The 19966-nt window shown below is 43.5% G+C and overlaps 1 protein-coding gene across 6 annotated transcripts in view; it reads left to right on the top strand.

Moving 5' to 3' along the window:
* The first annotated feature begins 212 nt into the window (after nucleotides 1-212).
* Nucleotides 213-19966, top strand: part of dpf3 (double PHD fingers 3) — a 138991-nt gene continuing 119237 nt past the window's right edge. For all 6 annotated transcript variants that reach the window (XR_011960527.1, XR_011960526.1, XM_072569491.1 and 3 more), the window contains exon 1: nucleotides 213-322. Coding sequence is in view for 4 of the 6 variants with exons in the window: in XM_072569491.1 (XP_072425592.1) it covers nucleotides 255-322 (68 nt within the window). In the remaining 2 variants the exon portion in view is untranslated. The remainder of the gene's footprint in view (nucleotides 323-19966) is intronic.

The following is a 19966-nucleotide window of genomic DNA, read 5'->3' as shown; positions in this document are numbered from 1 at the left end:
CGTTGGGCAGCAGCCACAGTGTCCAGTGATATACAGTGGGTACAGTGAGTCCAGGTGGTACAGTGCCCAGTGTTGGTCAACAGGCCCAGCATTGGTCAGTGGGCACAGCGACAATGGACAGGGGGCGGAGCTGCGGTGGACAGTGACCAATGAGCGCGGTGGCCCCGCCTGCCCCCGTGCGGCGCTGCGCTTTGATTGGCAGCCGCCCTGACTGTAGGAGCCCGCAACCGGCTGCTCACTTCTATTGGAGCAAGATGGCGGCGGTGCTACCGTCTCCTAGCCCCGGTACCGGGCACGGTACGAGAACCAGCCCGCTGAAAGCGTGAGTCCAGCCAGGGAGACACGGAGTTTGGGGGAGGCTATTGGCCTTGGCCAGAATACCACTGCACCTGGATCGGCCCGGCTGATCGCCAGCTCCGGCCAGCGGTGGCGGAGTGGGGCGGGTAGCCAGCAGCTCCCTGACAGCTTCGGTGTTAGAGCTGAGGTTGCACTGGCTCAGGAGCTGCCGCCAAGGGAACGGAGTGGGGTGGGACGGGGGGTTATTTGCTGAAGGTTGTGCTCAGCTGGAAGGGCACGGGGTGACTGGGGAGATGGACAGAGGTGGGTGCTGTATTGGGTGCGGCGTCTGGCCGGAAAGCTGCTGCTCCTTGCCCACCTGACTGGGCTCTGGAGGGAATGAGTGTTGTTCACCATCTGCAGAGAAATATTTGTTACCCATTTGCTGCTGTTTACTGCTTGCACCCTCAAGGAGTGAAATGAATTACTATTTCATTGCAGTTCGTTGCGTACTCGTGAACGCCTGCTTTTTTTATATATACTACACATATATATATTGATCTGGAATACTGATGCGGGATCTCTACTATTTTCCCCATTGTTAAACTGTGTTTACTGTTTTTCCAAAGTGATTTTTAAAAAATAAATGGACTTATCCCGTTTACTTATGAACTTGGAGGCCAGCTTTTCAACCTCTGCATTCACCATTTGTGGAAGGTCATTATAAGGGTCAATAAACTCAGTTGGCTGGTTTGTGATTAACACTAACAGTGTGGGTTTAATTCCTGCACTAGCTGAGATGAAGGACATGCTCCTCAATCTCTCCCCTCGCCGGACGTGTAGTGACTAAGGTTAAACCATCACCAGTCTGGTGTCTCTAACGAGAGCAGTTCTGTGTATGGTAGGACGATAGCAAGTTTACCCTGACCTTTTTAAGGTCATTGTTATCTTTGGGTATTTTAATTCTGTATTCAAGGGTTCCAAAATTGCCTTTCAAGAGGGTTTTCTGCTCCAGATGCAAAGGGAGCATCAGGTTAAATGGTATGCATTATATTGCTTGCTAAAGGTTGAATGAATGGCAGCTGTGCCTAGTCCCACTATTACTGTCTTGCTTCTTGATATTTTATGGTGATCATTTATTTCTGTAGGAAGCAACCAGTGATTTCTTTTAAACTGCACATGATTGAATGTTGTAGTTTAGTCTTGGATGTAATTGTGTATTTTTATTGTTGATGAAATGGTCCATTGAATATTGGCAATCCCCTACAGTGCAGTAGTGAGCCCTGAGATGTTTAATGTTGCTGTTTATTTATTATTGGTTACTTGTTCATTGCTTTAGCAATATACTTATTTTCCTAATCCCCCATTTCATCCTCCTCCTAGGCTGTTGACGACTTTTCTGAGCTTCTAACCATGTATCGGTGCTATCACTGTAATTGCTCCTGCAGGGATAAGTGCTGTCAAGGTGTGCTCTCATCCAGATCACCTATTTCAACCTGTTTAATGTTGCATATCTCTGCTCCGGGGTAAGCTCTGCTCCGCTCCTGCTGAAAGCCTCATCCAGGTTTTTGACCTGTCCAAACTTGAACAACCTTTTAACAACCTGATCTGCTCGTGTAACCATAGTGATTGAGTGGAAACTGAATTACACCAGTGTTCCCTAGAATGTTAGTGGTGAGTGAGTGACTGAGTGACAGACAGACAGACAAGAGAAGATGGACAGATCTCTTTTAAAAGTGCCCTCTTCTGCAAGAAGGACAAATTCAAAACCGATTGGAGACATCCGAGATCAAAGCACTAGCATCTGTTGAATTACGTCATGGTTTACATCGAGGATCCAGTTTTTTAAAGAGCATTCCACATTCTACCAGACCTATACTTTCCCTATAACCCTGCATTTCTCGTGACTCACCCACTTAGCCTGCATATTATGGGCAATTTAGCATGACCAATTCACCTAACCTGCACATCTTTTGGACTGTGGGAAGAAACTTCTGCAGATGCAGAGAGGATGTGCACGTGCCACTCTGACAGTGGTCCAATGCTGGAATTGAACCCAGGTCCATAGTGTTGTAAGGGAGCAGTACTAACCACTGAGCCACCATACTGCTCCCATGTTGCTGATATATGTGATGTCTGTAATTGTTAGAATGCATAGAGTCTGATGTATGCTGGACAGAGTTTTGACTTGTTCAGTTGGTAATGAACGTCCATCTAGCACTAAAGCAGTAGTCTAGAGGAAAAATATGTATGTATGAACCCTAAAGTAACCTGATCAAAGAAAAGTTTTAAGTACAGCTCATTGCCCATCTGGAAAATCTTCACACATTCTACTCCACATTAGAACAATAGGATCAAATGAAGTCAGTTGGATTGGACTCCTGTGTCCAGAACACTGATTATTGTCATCAACACAGATAGTTCAGTGAAAATGATGCAGAAATATGTGACCACCTGGAATAAACATAGAACAGTACAGGCCCTTCAGCCCTCAGTGTTGTGCTGACCTTTTATCCTAACCTAAGATCTAACTAACCAACTAACTAACTAACCATTTTACTATCATCCATGTGCCTATCCAAGTGTCACTTAAATGTCCTTCATGTATCTGACTCTACTGCCGGTGCTGGCAGTGCATTCCACGCACCCACCACTCACTGTGTAAAGAACCTACCTCTGACATCTCCCCTAAACCTTCCTCCAATCACCTTTAAAATTATGACCCCTTGTGATAGCCATTTCTGCCATGGGAAAAAGTCTCCAGCTATCCACTCTATCTGTGCCTCTCATTATCTTGTACACCTCTTATCAAGTGACCTCTCATCCTTTCTTGCTAGAACAAACAACAAAGAAAACTTACATCCTGGGGACAGGCCCTCTGAGCCTGAGCCGATCCAAATATACTGTCTAAACCTGTCAGTCAGCTCCTAAGTATCTGTATCCCTCTGCTCCCCACCTACTCTTTCATCTGTCCAGGTGAATCTTAAATGAATCTACCGTGCCTGCCTCTACCACCTCTGCTGGCAACACGTTCCAGACACCCACCACACACTGTGTAAAGTACTTGCCACGTGTATCCCCCTTAAACTTTTCACCTCTCACCTTGAAAGTCTGACCTCTAGTTAGTGAATCCTTCACCCTGGGGAAAAAGCTTACCTCTATCTACCCTGTCATGATTTTGTAAACCTCAATCAGGTCCCCCCCGTTTCCTTTTTTCTAATGAAAACAAACCTAATCTACTCAACCTCTCTTCTATAGCAGGCAACATCCTCGTAAACCTTCTTTGCACCTCTGCAAAGCATCCACATCCTTTTGGTAATGTGGCGACCAGAACTGTACACAGTATTCTAAATGTGGCTGAACCAATGTCTTGCTCCAATGAGAAAAGCCCTAGCTCCCTCAGCCTTACTTCATGAGACATGCCCTGCTATCCAGGCTGCATCCCGGTAAATCTCCTCTGCACCCTTTCTAAAGCTTTCACATCGTCCTTCTAATGAAACCAAGCAGTCTTTATAACATGCCAGCAGGGTAGAACAGCCCTGCTGGCATGTTATTCCAATAGCTCAAACTGAAATTCAAAGGCGCAAGACGCAAATGACAAGTTGTGGATAGGGAAAGCCCAAGGTTTACAAATGTATGCTGTCCACTGTGACATTTAAACATACTATTTTTCTGAAGTCATTAAGGCCATCTGTCATCTGAAGTCAAATGGACAAAATCCTCCTTCACTCATTGGACAGCGTCAATCACAAAAAAAAAAGCCGTTTTTCTTCCTTTTGTTAAAAACTCAAATATAGAACACAACAATTCAGCACAGGAATGTGCTCTTCGGCCCATGACGTTCTGTCAAACGTGATGTAGAATTAAACTGATCTCTTCTGTCTGCCCCGGTCCATATTCCTTGCATATTTATGTGCTTATCTAAAAGTCTCTTAAATGATTATATTGTACCTGCCTCTATCATTACCCCTGGCAGCATGTTTCAGACTCTTACCACTTTCGGTGTGTTTTAAAAAAAAATTGCCTATAGCATCTTCTTTTAACTTTCTTCCTCTCACCTTAAATGCATGCCCTCTAGTTTTAGATATTTTAACTCTTGGGGGGGGGGAAAAGATTCTGACTGTCAACCCTATCAATACATCTCATAATTTTATCGACTTCTATCAAGTCCCCCCCCCCTTGGCCTCTTTCCCTCCAAAGAAAACAGCCCAAGTTTCTCTAGCCTCTCCATACAGCTCATACCCTCTTATCCAGGCAGCATCTAGTAAACCTTTTCAGACCCTCTCCAAAGCCTCCACATTCTTCTTGTAATGTGGCAACCAGAATTTAACGCAATACTCTAAATCTGGTCTAACCTAAGTCGTTTAAAGTGCAATGTGACATTTGGACTGAATGTGTCCCTTTTTTAGTAGTCATCACATGTAAGCAGTTAGACATTCTGAATTCGAATGGTCAAACAAAGAAGGGAGCCCCTCTGATCTTAGCAGTAATCAAAATAAAAGATGTAAAGTACTCATCTACAGAGTTAAACCAAATGTGTTTGAACTATGTTGTCATTCACTAGAATTCCAGCATCTCGCGTGTTTGACACAAAGGACTGGAAAGTGTTCTGGGTATAGCCATGAGACTATTCCTCCTGAAGTCAGGAAAGTCTGTTTGTGTTGGTCTAGGTAAGACCTATGTTTTGACCAATGAAGTGTAGTTTGATTTTTTTTTTCTGGTTGTTGAATAATTTATCAAGCTACTTCAGAAAGCAGTTGAAAGTTGCTCCATAGTGCTGGACTAAACCGAATAGGGAATGAAGACTGTCATCCATGGTTTCCTGATAGCTATTACTGTTTCTGGCTATTTATACAATACTTGTTCAGTTAGCTCTAAGGTCCCTTTTGTGAAGGTAAATGTGAACTCATGCCTTGATCAGTTGGATCATGATAAAAGTATATCAGGAATAAAAGAATGACTAGAATAAGATTAGAGCCCAATCAAGGACAGTAGTGTGAAGCTGTGTGTGCAGTCCAAGGAGGTGATGGAAGTGTTAAATAAATATTTTTCATCAGTATTCACATGTTGTCAAGGAGAATAGAGATACAGGCTACTAGATTAGATGAGATTGAGATTCACAAGGGAGAGGTGTTAGCAATTCTGGAAAGTGTGAAAATAGATAAGTTCCCTGGGCTGGTTGGGATTTATCCTCTGATTCTCTGGGAAGCCAAGGAGGAGAATGCAGAGCCTTTGGCTTTGAACTTTGTCCTCCCTGTCTACAGGAATAGTGCCAGAAGACTGGAGGATAGCAAATGTTGTCCCCTTGTTCAAGAAGAGGCATAGAGACCACCCTGGTAATTATAGACCAGTGAGCCTTACTATGGCTGTGGGTAAAGTGTTGGAAAAGGTTATAGGAAGGTTGAGAGGTGACTTAATTGAGGCATATAAGATAGTCAGGGGATTAGAAGGGGTGGACATTGAGAGCCTGTTTCCTTGGATGGTGATGGCTAGCACAAAGGGACATAGCTTTTAATTGAGGGGTAATAGATATAGGACAGATGTCAGAGGTGGTTTCTTTACTCAGCGAGTAGTAGGGGTGTGGAATGCCCTGCTGCAACAGTAGTAAACTTGCCAATGTTAAGGCCATGTAAATGGTCATTGGATAAACAAATGGATGAAAATGGAATAATGTAGCTTAGATGGGCTTCAGATTGGTTCCATGGGTCAGCACAACATCGTGGGCCGAAGGGCCTGTATTGTGCTGAAATGTTCTATGTAATGTTCTCTGTTCTATGAAGTGGAGGTGCTGTATCATGGCTCAGGATCTCTTGTTCCATGCAGTAATCACCATGCTACCATGTCCCCTACCTAATATGGTGATAAATAATAAAGAGGGGTCTTTCTCTGCATTCACTTCTCATGGCCAAGAGTCCTTTGGACTCTATCTGTCTGCATTATTCTCACTCTGCCTTCGCAATTTTCTCTGATTTCTTAGCGCTGTTATTGTCAACTATGAACTAGATTAGTAATGAGCAAACAGATAAATCTTCTTTGCTGAAAGATAGTCCGGCCCTACTGAGAACAGAATATTTTGGTGTGGGGGAGGGGAAGAAATATTTCCAAAAGAGCCAGCAGAAGGCTGAAGACCAGGTGAAGGGAAAGGCTGGTAAGTGAAAGGAATGCTGGATGACTAAAGAAATTTGAGGGTTTGGTTCAGAAAAAGAAGGAACCAAATTGTCAGGTATAGACATGATAGATCAAGTGAATCTTTAGAGTATAAAGGCAGTAGGAGTATACTTAAGAGGGAAATCAGGAGGGCAGAAAGGGGACATGAGATAGCTTTGGCAAGTAGGGCTAAGGAGACTCCAGAACATTTTACAAATGCATTAAGGATAAAAGGGTAACTAGGGAGAGAATAGGGACACTCAAAAGATCAGCAAGGCAGTCTTTGTGTAGAGCTGCAGGAGATGGAGACATTGTGGAAAAGGACATGGAGGATATAGACTGTAGGGAAATAGATGGTGACATCTTGAAAAATGTCCAGATTACAGAGGCAGAAGTGTTGGATGTCTTGAAATGCATAAAGGTGGATAAATCCCCAGGATCTGATCAGGTGTACCCTAGAACTCTGGGAAGCTAGGGAAGTGATTGCTGGGCCTCTTGCTGAGATATTTGTATCATCGATAGTCGCAGATGCGGTGTCAGAAGATTGGAGGTTGGCTAACATGGTGCCACTGTTTGATAAAGGTGGTAAGGACAAGCCAGGGAACTAAAGAACTGTGAGCCTGACGTCGGTGGTGGGCAGGTTGTTGGAGGGAATTCTGAGGGACCGGATGTATATGTATTTGGAAAGGCAAGGACGGATTAGGAATAGTCTGCATGGCTTTGTGCATGGGAATCATGTCTCTCAAACTTGATTGAGTTTTTTTTTGAGCCTGATGAGGGCAGAGCGATTAGATGTGATCTATATGTACTTCAGTAAGGTGTTTGACAAGGTTCCCCATGGGAGACTGATTAGCAAGGTTAGATCTCATGGAATACAGGGAGAACTAGCCATTTGGATACAGAACTGGCTCAAAGGTAGAAGACAGAGGGTGGTGGTGGAAGGTTGTTTTTCAGACTGGAGGCCTGTGACCAGTGGAGTGCACAAGGATCGGTGCTGGGTCATCACTTTTCATCACTTGTATAAATGATTTGGATGTGAGCATAAGAGGTACAGTTAGTAAGTTTGCAGATGACACTAAAATTGGAGGTGCAGTGGACAGCGAAGAGGGTTACCTCCAGATTACAAAGGGATCTTGATCAGATGGGCCAATGGGCTGAGGATTGGCAGATGGATTTTAATAAATGTGAGATGCTGCATTTTGGCTAAACAAATCTTGGCAGGTCTTATACACTTAATGGCAAGGTCCTAGGGAGTGTTGCTGAACAAAGAGACCTTGGAGTGCAGGTTCATAGCTCCTTGCAAGTAGAGCTGCAGGTAGATGGGATAGTGAAGATGGTGTTTGTTATGCTTTCCTTTTATTGGTCAGAATATTGAGCACAGGAGTTGGGAGGTCATGGTGCAGCTGTACAGCACATTGGTTAGACCACTTTTAGAATATTGTGTGCAATTCTGGTCTCCTTCCTATCGGAAAGATGTTGTAAAACTTGAAAGGATTCAGAAAAGATTGACAAGGATGTTGCCAGGGTTGGAGGATTTGAGCTATAGAGAGAGATTGAATAGGCTGGGGCTGTTTTCCCTGGAGCGTCAGAGGCTGGGGGGTGATCTTAGAGTTTATAAAATCATGAGGGGCATGGATAAATAGACAAAGTCTCTTCCTTGTGTTGCGGGGGTCCAGAAGTAGAAGGCATAGGTTTAGGGTGAGAGGGGAAAGATATAAAAGAGACCTACGGGGGCAATGTTTTCACACAGGGGGTGGTATGTGAAAGGAATGAGCTGACAGAGGAAGTGGTGGAGGCTAGTACAATTTCAGCATTTTAAAAGGTATTTGGATGGCTATATGAATAGGAAGGGTTTGGAGGGATATGGTCCAGGTGCCGGCAGGTGGGACTAGATTGGGTAAGGATATCTGGTCGGCATGGACAAGTTGGTCTGAAGGGTCTGTTTCCATGCTGTACGTCTCTCGTGAGTCTAGAATACACAAAGTGCAAACATGAAAAGAAGCACATAAAGTGGAGAAACCAGTATTCTACTGCAAGGAGCTGAATGACTTTGCACACCAGTCTTACTGGAAAGAAATTAAGCAAAGTCCATAATGATGCCCGCAGAAGAGTTAATGGAATGTGATTCTGACAAATTGCTCTGCACCATGAAACAAGTTGACACCATCTGGTTTCAAGATGAAATGGTCTGTGGCAACAAGAATGATGACTGCAGAAAAAGCATTTGTAAATCTGAAGTGTTGCACTCTAGTGCTTCAGGCAGCATCATGGTCTTGCAGATCTATTTAAAATGGCTGTTATGATTCCCCAAAATGAAGTCCTTGAAGGCAAAGTTGAGGCTGTATGATGGAACAATATTCAACACGAGGGCAGGTCAAGTTAAAAGCCTATTGCACGTGGACCACATAGATCTGCAGTACCAGGTGGTGGACATGAGTGACAGAAAATTTAAAATCCACTTAGCTCAACTAAGTCTAAAGCTTGGATTGGTAAACCCAAAACTGGAGTGTTTCACAGCTGAGGCTGGCTGAAAAACATTACATAGCTGTCTTTTCTTGACAGATATTGGATGTCTTCTGATTGTCTCAAAGATGGCAATATTCAGTGTAAAGCCTGCTCTAAATTTGTCAGTGAAGGTTCCAGTTGTTCTCCAGTCCAACATGAAAGAGACAATAGAGATGGAAAATAAAAGAGAAATGAACTAAGAACTCTTACAGACTGATTTGCAGCATGGCAATACAAAAAACTTTGAAAGCTGAGGGCATGTCAGCATAGAAATGTTGCTATAACTTCTTGAAAGGGTGATACAAACAGAAATTCTCAAGTATTTAGATGGGCACTTGCAATGCCAAGGTATTATAAAGTAACAGGCCAACTGCTAGAAATGGGATTTGAATAGTTAAACGGTTGCCTCCGCACTGGTCAAAAAAATGCGCGAACGTGTCTTTTTTTTAATGTGGTAGAGATCTCCAACTTTACCTGGGCTCATTGCTAAGAGTGTTCAATGGTAGAAGCAGTTTTCACTTACATCTGCATCCCGCCTCAGGCGACTCCCTGTGTGGAGTTTGCACATTCTCCCTGTGTCTGCGTGGGTTTCCTCCGGGTGCTCCGGTTTCCTCCCACACTCCAAAGATGTGCAGGTCAGGTGAATTGGACATGCTAAATTGCCCGTAGTGATAGGTAAGGGGTAGATGTAAGGGTATGGGTGGGTTGCGCTTCGGCGGGGCGGTGTGGACTTGTTGGGCCGAAGGGCCTGTTTCCACACTGTAAGTAATCTAATCTAATCTAAAGTGATAATAATTCCAGTGCTGAGTTGTTGAGCATGTTGATTCTATCACCCTGCAATGTGACATGACTTTCAATTTTGGGAGGGCAGCCATTAAATCCTACACTTGGGACAGATGTCAAGTCTGAAATGAGTTTTTATGTCAGGAAGGTAGTATTGATATGGTCAATGAACTTTGGCAAAAATGGGCTTCATGCCTCCAATGGTGTCTGCAGTGAGAAGTGCGGAAGGATGCCGGCACAGTGTACCAGAGATTTTTAAAGTCGAATGTTTTAATAACATCCAGTAGCCTTTTATACTCATTTTATTTGTATTCTTCAAACTTGGACTGCATGGGTTGGTGAATGAGCAATTTGAATTTAATGAGCTGCATAAAGGATGGTCTTGGTTTTGGGGAATGTTGTAGGCTGAAGAGTAGATTGTTGCCTTGGAATGAACTGGAGGGGTACATATGGATTATGATTTCTGAAGTTTGCAATTTTTAAATAATCTGCCTTTTAATTTTTGCATCTTTCTGTCATTCAGCTTACTCTAGAAAGTGCATGGGATGGTTGGTTGAAGACTTCATGCTGAACAAGCTGGTAGCTAACAATTGTAACAAGCAAACACAAAATATTAAATTAGTGACCATGTGTTAAACACTTCACATAGGTTTACAAACAGCAGGTACAGACTAATACATCTTTTTAAAGAAATACAGTTAAAATTGTGTGTGATCTGTACGATAGATCTGTAGTTTTGGTATACGTTTCCTCTGGTGATGGCTTTTCCTTGGATGGTGATGGTTAGCATGAGGAGACATAGCTTTAAATTGAGGGGTGATAGATGTCAGAGGAAGTTTCTTTACTCAGTAGTAGGGATGTAGAATGCCTTGCCTGCAACAATTGTAGACTTGCCAACTTTGAGGGCATTTAAATGGTGATTGGATCAACAAATGGATGAAAATGGAATAGTGTAGGTTAGATGGGCTTCAGGTTGGTTCCACATGTCAGCGCAGCATCGAGGGCCAAAGGGCCTGTACTGAGCTGTAATGTTCTATGTTCCACATTTTGGATATGAAAATGTGCTTATGGTCCTCTGATAATTAAGGCATTGTTAACACTCTCTTTAAGATTTCCCCAGTCTTCTGGATATTGTCAGCATGGTGTGGGTGGTTCATAGAACAGGTTCATAGAATTAGTTATTTGTGTTTTGTGCAGTGCAGCAGAAACACTTTACTGACTAACAGCGTACACTGAAATTATTAGAAGTGGAGGAGTCACCTTTCCTGAACTCCTGCTTTTGACCACGATTTTAACAATGCTGCTGGAGAGTGGCTGGTGGGTGAAAAAGAATTGGTCTCTGTGAACAATGAGCCAACTGCTGACACTCTCCTTGATGGCTCAGTGGTTAGTACTGCTGCTCACAGTGCCAGGGGCCCAGATTCGATTCCAGCCTCAGGTGACTTTGAAAGCTCCACACAGACATTCTCCCCATGTCTATGTGGGTTTCTTCTGGGTGCTCCAGTTTCCTCCCACAATCCAGAGATGTGCAGGTCAGGTGAATTGGCCATGCTAAATTGCCCAAAGTGTTCAGGGATGTGTAAGCATGATGCTTTAGTCAGGGGAAATGTAGAGGAATGGGTCTGGGTGGGATATTGTTCAGAGGGTCGATGTGGACTTGTTGGGCCAAATGGCCTGTTTCCACATTGTAGGGATTCTCTGACTCTAAAACATTGTAGAGTGCCCATTTAAAGATAGGTAAGAGGGCTTTTGGATAGCTCCCCAGCAAGAGCTGACTGACTTAATCCTTCAAAGAAATGAAAATTGCAATAATTTTCTGGTAACAATCCAAATGAAAACTTGCAGAAATAAAGTAGGCTCCACTTATCTTTCTGTGCAATCTATTTAAATGGGGCAAACTGCAACTAAAGCCCAAATTGTTACTCCTCCTACTTTAGCTTTATCCAACCAACATGGAGGTGAGATTTGATCTTTCCATTTCCTGTATTAGTAGCAATATTTTGCAAGAATTTCAGAGCAGAAGTGAGCCATTTTGTCCTTTGAGGTGCACGATGATAATAGCTGATCTACTAAATTTCATCTTCTCTGACACTGCCTCCGTATCGCCCAATTTCCCCTACTTGAAAGCCTATGAATGGCTAAGTCATTTTATGTGTCTGTATGTATTTCAATATTGTCATTTCAAGATTTGACAATTTTCAGTTTTTCATTCTCTTGCTGTCTCCGTGTCTGACAAATATATTTTATTTCAAACAGCAAAGCAATGGGGACTGCTTCACATCAAGGCTGTTGGAACATTACTCCTCAAATGTTCCACAAACTGCAACCATTTACAATATCCTCTTTTCCGTCAGGGGTAAAATCCAAACAAATATACTTTCAATATAAATTGTTCACAATATTGATCCACTTATTTGTATTTTTAAATGTGTTGTGGTTCTGTTCGCCGAGCTGGGAATTTGTCTTGCAAAAGTTTTGTCCCCTGTCTAGGTGACATCCTCAGTGCTTGGGAGCCTCCTGTGAAGCGCTTCTGTGCTATTTCGTCCGGCATTTATAGTGGCTTGTCTCTGCCGCTTCCGGTTGTCAGTTCCAGCTGTCCGCTGTAGTGGCCGGTATATTGGGTCCAGGTCAATGTGTTTGTTGATAGAGTCTGTGGCTGAGTGCCATGCCTCTAGGAATTCACTGGCTGTTCTCTGTTTGGCTTGCCCTATAATAGTAGTGTTGTCGTCTGTGTGTGTGGCTACTAAGGATAGCTGGTCGTGTCGTTTCGTGGCTAGTTGGTGTTCGTGTATACGGATCGTTAACTGTCTTCCTGTTTGTCCGATGTAGTGTTTTGTGCAGTCCTTGCATGGGATTTTGTACACTACATTAGTTTTGCTCATGTTGGGTATCGGGTCCTTTGTTCTGGTGAGTTGTTGTCTGAGAGTGGCTGTTAGTTTGTGTTCTGTTATGAGTCCTAGTGGTTGCAGTAGTCTGGCTGTCAGTTCAGAAATGCTCCTGATGTATGGTAGTGTGGCTAGTCCTTTGGGTTGCGGCATGTCCTCGTTCCGTTGTCTCTCCCTTAAGCATCTGTTGATGAAATTGCGAGGGTATCCGTTTTTGGCGAATACTTTGTATAGGTGTTCCTCTTCCTCTTTTTGCAGTTCTGGTGTGCTGCAGTGTGTTGTGGCCCTTTTGAATAGTGTCCTGATGCAACTTCGTTTGTGTGTGTTGGGGTGGTTGCTTTCATAGTTTAGGACTTGATCTGTGTGTGTGGCTTTCCTGTTTCCCTTTGTGGTGAATTCTCCGTTCGGTGTTCTCTGTACCATCACGTCTAGGAATGGGAGTTGGTTGTCCTTTTCTTCTTCTCTCGTGAATCGGATTCCTGTGAGTGTGGCGTTGATGATCTGGTGTGTGTTCTCTATTTTAAAATATGTTTAATTTTCAGTGTTGTCTGTCAAGTAAATTGGAAAGTGTGTATTGTGATGCTGTATAGATGAGGGATGGATTGCTCCTGATATTCTTAAATGTTATGAAAATTTTTGCCTCTACCATTCTGAGAGGCAGGAGAGGCAGTGACTTCCAAATTCCCACTACCATCTGGGTGAAAAAGGTTTTTCCTCCCATCTCCTCCTGTAAACCTTGTGCCCCAGGTCATTAATCCCTCCATCAATGGGAAAAGTTCCTTCCTGTCTACCCTATGTATGCCCCTCATAATTTTATATATCTCAATCATGCTGCACCCCCCCCCCCCCCCCCCCCAGTCTTGTCTAAGTAAAACAACCACAGTCTATCCAATCTCTCTTCATAACTGAAACTCTCCAAACTAGGCAACATCCTGGTAAATCTACTTTTGCACCCTCCCCAGTTCAATCATATCCTTTCTACTATGTGGATTCCAGAACTCCACACAGTAGGCTAGGTCCAACCACAATATTATGCAGTTCTGGCATCATCTCCCTGCTGTTTAAACTCCAAGACCTAGCTAATAAAGGCAAGAATCCCATATAATGTTTTAGCCACTTTATCCACCTGTCCTGATACCTTAAGGGACTTGTACATATGTACATCAAGGTCTGTCTGATCCTTGGTGCTTCCCAGGCCTCTACTGTTTGTTATATATTCCCTTGGCTTGTTTATCTCTCCCAAGCGCCTCACCTACCTGATAGACTGATCAGAGGTAAATGGAACTATCCTCCTATTTTACCACCCCATCAATTTTCTTTCATACACTTTCACATCTTCTCTATTTACAATAAATTCTGCAGTGTTATATTTAAGGTGACAGGAGTGTTCTGTTACGTTGTCTAAATGGTGCTTACTGCCTGCCACTGTGTGTGTGTGTGTGTGTGTGTGTGTGTGTGTGTGTGTGTGTGTGTGTGGTCAGTTCCAGGCAAAATGGCACTGTCTAGTGAGTAGGACTGAAATAGAACATAGAACATAGAACAATACAGCACAGAACAGGCCCTTCGGCCCACGATGTTGTGCCGAACTTCTATCCTAGATTAAGCACCCATCCATGTACCTATCCAAATGCCGCTTAAAGGTCGCCAATGAATCTGACTCTACCACTCCCACGGGTAGCGCATTCCATGCCCCCACCACTCTCTGGGTGAAGAACCCACCCCTGACATCTCCCCTATACCTTCCACCGTTCACCTTAAATTTATGTCCCCTTGTAACACTCTGTTGTACCCGGGGAAAAAGTTTCTGACTGTCTACTCTATCTATTCCTCTGATCATCTTATAAACCTCTATCAAGTCACCCCTCATCCTTCGCCGTTCCAACGAGAAAAGGCCGAGAACTCTCAACCTATCCTCGTACGACCTACTCTCCATTCCAGGCAACATCCTGGTAAATCTTCTCTGCACCCTCTCCAAAGCTTCCACATCTTTCCTAAAGTGAGGCGACCAGAACTGCACACAGTACTCCAAATGTGGCCTAACCAAAGTCCTGTACAGCTGCAACATCACCTCACGACTCTTGAATTCAATCCCTCTGCTAATGAACGATAATACTCATATTCTTTGAGTACTGACTCTTTTAGATGACAACTAAATCCAGTATTGTGTACTTCATTTGGAAAATTATCTTGCTATCCTGTGTTTTTTTTACCTCTGTCTCTTTGTCTCTCTTTACCTCTATGCATTTCTCTCTCTCTTGCCCTCTATCAGGCTGTTCCAACTTTTTTTTTATATACACAGGTAGTATGACACTACTTCAATCTGTATATTTGGTTGTCAGGTAGAGCTCTCTAGTGTAGTGTCTTACATTCTGGATTACTGTCTTCTATCTGAACATTTCTGAAAACGTTTGTGGTACAATGAAACTACAGTAGGTCATGAAGTTTCTCTCTATAAAATCTGTAGCTGAAGACGAGAATTTGTATGGCATATGTTCTTATGCAGCATTGGTTGTGAGGGTGACCTGGATGCTGCTTTTGCTTTTTTGGAGGCACTTGATGGAACCACTGGGGACTTCTGCGATCTGCAAGCTAAGGTGCTCACTCCACTTTTGAGAGCCAAGTGTGCTTATGTTCATGGTTCATTTTCTCGCCTTCTGCTTTTTTCTAATTTTAATGTCTTGGAGGCAGATCCAAAATGGCATTGCATAGCTGTGGGAGGCCGATGCTCACTTGACTTTTTTTCTCCCTGTTCCAATTAAACCTGTTGGGCTATAACCTGGTGTTGTCTAATTTTTAACTTTATACTCTGTGTAGGTTTTGTTTATATTTGTGAGATAAGATTGTTTAAGATGTCAGTCGCCTTTCTTCATTATCCAACATTGCTGGATTTAAAAGTCTTGGTAATTACTGGTGCAAGAACTGTTTCTAGCATGACTCATACTGATAATATTCAGCTCTGCACATACACTCTGAAATATGTGCACAGAATTCTCCTTCTGCCTAATAAATCTTCAATGTTTTGAAGTAGCAGTTGATACCATTTAATATTCTCAAAAACAACTCCACCTGAGTTCATTTCGAGCCCAGGAGACTCAGTGGAATGGGAATACTCTTATTTGAATCATCACTTAACTTTTTTTTACTTGCAGTTAGGTTGTGGGAGGTGATAAACTCAAGCAATGTGCAAGAGCCTCCCTCTGGAGTCCAGAGTCCACTTTGGACATAATCCTGTATTCATATCCTATCTGTCTCCTTTTGTACTATTGCTTGTTTTTCTATATTTTAATTTCACAACAGTTTGACAATTGTCAAGTTTGTACATGAAGTATTTTTGAAACAAATGATTTAAAAGTTCACTCATCATTTGTATGACTCCAAATTCCAGCTAATTAGATACGTATTGACAGAAAAATGCATATAGAATAACAGATATATCCAGCTACTGATATAAGCTGCCACTTTAATTTTTTTCAATAGAATTGTAGCTTTTGTCAGTATGTGCGCTTCCATAAAGGAACTGTTTTGGGAGCACAAAAATTCATTTAGTTTTGGACTGCAGTGAACAAGAGGACAGTTAACTGATAAAAATGAAACTACACAAAGAGGCTTCGGGATCAAGTTTCATGAGTTCAGACAGTGTTTTGGAAGTATTGGTTGGTTTGTAAAAATTGACTCAATGGCATTGTAAGGGTTTTGGAGTGGCTAACAACTAAAATTCTAAATTTTAAGCATTTGCTAACTATCTTTACCCTCTAATTTGAGGTTACTGAGGTCATGTCCTATCTCTCATCAAGTTCTGATCACCTAGCAGCCCTGTGTTCTCCTGGTTAATCAGCACCTTGGTTTTTCGATTCCTAATCTTGTTTTCAAATCTCTCCAGAGCCTGTATACCCTCTATCTCCAAGCTGTTTGAGCCTCCCAATCCTTTGAAATGCTTACATTTTTTAATTATGCCCTCATGAAAATTCCCAATTTTAAACCTAAATCTATAGAAACCTGCAGAATATGGAATCGGATCATTCAGCCCATATCGTCCATTCCAAAGAGCATCCCATCCACTCTATCTCTAACCCTATATTTCCTATAACTAATCCACTGAGTCTACACTTCCCTGGATACTATGGGCAATTGAGAATCACTGGTCCACTGAACCTGCACATCTTTGGACTCTGGGAAGAAACCAGAGCATCTAGAAGTCACTCATGCAGACAGGGAAAATGTGCTAACTGCTGAACCACCTAACTAATTTTAGCTGTTTATTCTTTAAAACTCTGAACTCCCCTTTCTTTCTCGGGTTATAACGTTTAGTCATTTGTTTTAAGATTAGATTAGATTCTCTACAGTATGGAAGCAGGCCCTTCAGCCCAACAAGTTCACACCAACCCTCCGAAGAGTAACCCACCCAGACCCAATCCCCAATTTAACCTTACTGATGCGCCTAACACGATGGGAAATTTAGCATGGCCAATTCACGTGACCTGCACATCTTTGGATTGTGGGAGGAAACTGGAGCACCTGGAGGAAACCCACACAGACACTGGGAGAATGTGCAAACTCCACACTGACAGTCATTTAAGGTGGGAATTGAACCTGGTTCCCTGGTGCTGTGAGACAACAGTGCTAACCACTGAGCCACTGTGCCACCCAGGTGTATATATATCTTAATTGACCTGTTAAAATGTGTTATGACACACTTCTGGAACAGACAGGGCTTTACAGGGCATTGTCTTTGCACCATGAGAGCTTCTGGATTCTGATGTAGACAATATGAACATTTGACTCTTCAAGCCTGCTCCTCCAGTCAATATGATCACTTGTGTGGGACCTTTTCTATGAAACATCTTATGAAAGCACAAGTTATTTTTATCCACTAGCTCACTCTCCTCAATTCTACTAGTTTACAACTTGAAAATTCCAGTCAATTTGTCATGAGTAAACCCATCCTGACTCTTCATAGGATATGTGGAATAGTCCCTCTTCTGCAGCTACATCGGCACAGTTCCCCAACTTTTCCTCCACTACATTGATGACTGTATCGGCACCACCTCATGCCTATGAGGAGATTGAACAGTTCATCATCATCAGTAACACTTTCCACCCTGACCTTAAGTTCACGTGGACCACCTTAGATACCTTCCCTCCTCTTCCTGGGCTTCTCCATCTCTGGTGACCAATTCAACATGCACGGTGGCACAGTGGTTAGCACTGTTGCCTCACAGCGCCAGAAATCCGGGTTTAATTCCCGCCTCAGGCAACTGTCTGTGTGGAGTTTGCACGTTCTCCCTGTCTCTGCGTGGGTTTCCTCCGGGTGCTCCGGTTTCCTCCCACAGTCCAAAGATGTGCAGGTCAGGTGAATTGGCCATGCTAAATTGCCCGTAGTGTTAGGTAAGGGGTAAATGTAGGGGTATGGGTGGGTTGCGCTTCGGCGGGGCGGTGTGGACTTGTTGGGCCGAAGGGCCTGTTTCCACACTAAGTAATCTAATCTAATCTATTTCAAATCCACCAACCCCCATAGCTACCTGGACTACACCACATCCCACCCCCCACCTTACTCCCAATTCTTCTGCCTCTGCCATATCTGTTCCCAGGAGGAGCAATTACAACTGGAGTACATCCCAGATGGCTTCCTATTTCAAGGACTGCTATCCATCCACCCCCTCCCACCAACAGCATGATCACCAATGCCCTCCAGTGCATTGATGCTCTTGAACCCTACCCCTCCAACCACAACAAGGACAGAAATGCCAGTCTTAACCCTTCCACCTCACCAATCTCTGGATACAATGCATCATCTTTCATCATCTAAAATCAGACCCCACCACCAGAGAGATATTTCCGTCCCCAACCCGATCTGCATTCCTGCCATGACTCCTTCATTAAGTCCACACTCCACCAACCCACCCTCCAATCCTGGCACCTTTCCTTACAGCTGCACGAGGTGTTTAAAAACTCACCTCCCTCCACTCCCACCACCTCCATCCAAGGCCCCAAAGCATCTTTTCATGTGCGGCAGAGATATTCCTGCACATACAAACATTGACTGTGTCCGTTGCTCTCAATGTGGTCTCCTGTACACTGGGGAGATAGGACGCCAGCTTCCAGAACGTTTCAGGGAACATCTCTGGGTTACACACACCAAACAACCCCACTGTCCTGTGGCCGACCACTTCAACTCCCCCTCCCACTCTGTCAAGGACATGCAAATCCTGGGCCTCTTCCGCCTTGGAACCTTTGACCATATGGCATCAGTGCCGATTTCACCAGTTTCCTTCCTCGTCTTTCCCCCCCCCCCCACACCTCATCCCAGATCCAATCCTCCACCTCAGCACTGCTCTCTTGAACTGTCCCATCTACCCATATTCCTTCCCACCTATCTGCTCCACCCTTCGCTCTGACCTATCACCATCACCCCCACCTGCATCTATCTATCACCTTCCCAGCTGTCTTCCCCTTCCCACCCCACCAACCCCACCACACTCTTCTATTTATATCTCAGCCATCCTCTCTCTCATTCCTCATCCACCACCACCCGACATACCCGATGAAGGGCTTATGCCCGAAACATCAACTCTCCTGCTCGGATGCTGCCTGACGTGTTGTTTTTCCAGTGCCACACTTTTCTCCTTAACTTTTTCCCCATTATTGATATCCGGGTAACTGGTCTTTAATTCCCTGTTACCTCTTTACCTTTTTTCAAATGTTCAGGTTACACAAGGAACCTTCCAATCTATCACACAGGTAGTTTCTCCTATAAAACCATCGTTGCATTCTAGTGAAACCTCACTTAATAATGGGGCCTATGGGAAAAGTGGGGTTATGGGCAGACCAGCAAAAAGAATCACTCTCAATTGCTCAAACATCACCCAAAATTCTAACTCAAAGTATAGCACAGTCTAAATGAAGGTTGAAATCATCATTATTAATGAAGCAAAAGTAAATTCAACACAGTACATTTTTTAAAAATCTAAGAAAGCTGCTCTCTATACAGTGCCTCTCACAAAAAGCTGCTCTGTTAGCAACTGACTTCGGCATGGGTGCAGACTTTGTGCGTGCGCAGGGACTTTGGCACAGACGTGCATGTGCATAACCTATAGACTATTGCAAGTTGACCATCTATGCATCTATTATTTCTAGAGAGACTCCCTTAAGTACTCTAGGGTGTTGACTATCAGGTTGTGGGATTTTATCAGGCTTTAATCCCATTAATTTCCCCAACAGGTTTCCCTGCTAATTGATATTTTTTCAGTTCAGCTCCTCCCACTCTCTAGATCCTGTGTTCCCCAGCATTTTTGAGATGTGATTTGTGTCCTTTTTTTGCAAAGACAGAATAAAATACGTATTTCATTCGTTTGTTCATTATAACTTCCTCT

This window comes from Chiloscyllium punctatum, chromosome 4 (assembly GCF_047496795.1).
Source record: "Chiloscyllium punctatum isolate Juve2018m chromosome 4, sChiPun1.3, whole genome shotgun sequence".
Taxonomy (NCBI): domain Eukaryota; kingdom Metazoa; phylum Chordata; class Chondrichthyes; order Orectolobiformes; family Hemiscylliidae; genus Chiloscyllium; species Chiloscyllium punctatum.
Note: the sequence above shows the minus strand (reverse complement) of the source record. Positions and strands in the feature narration are given on the sequence as shown.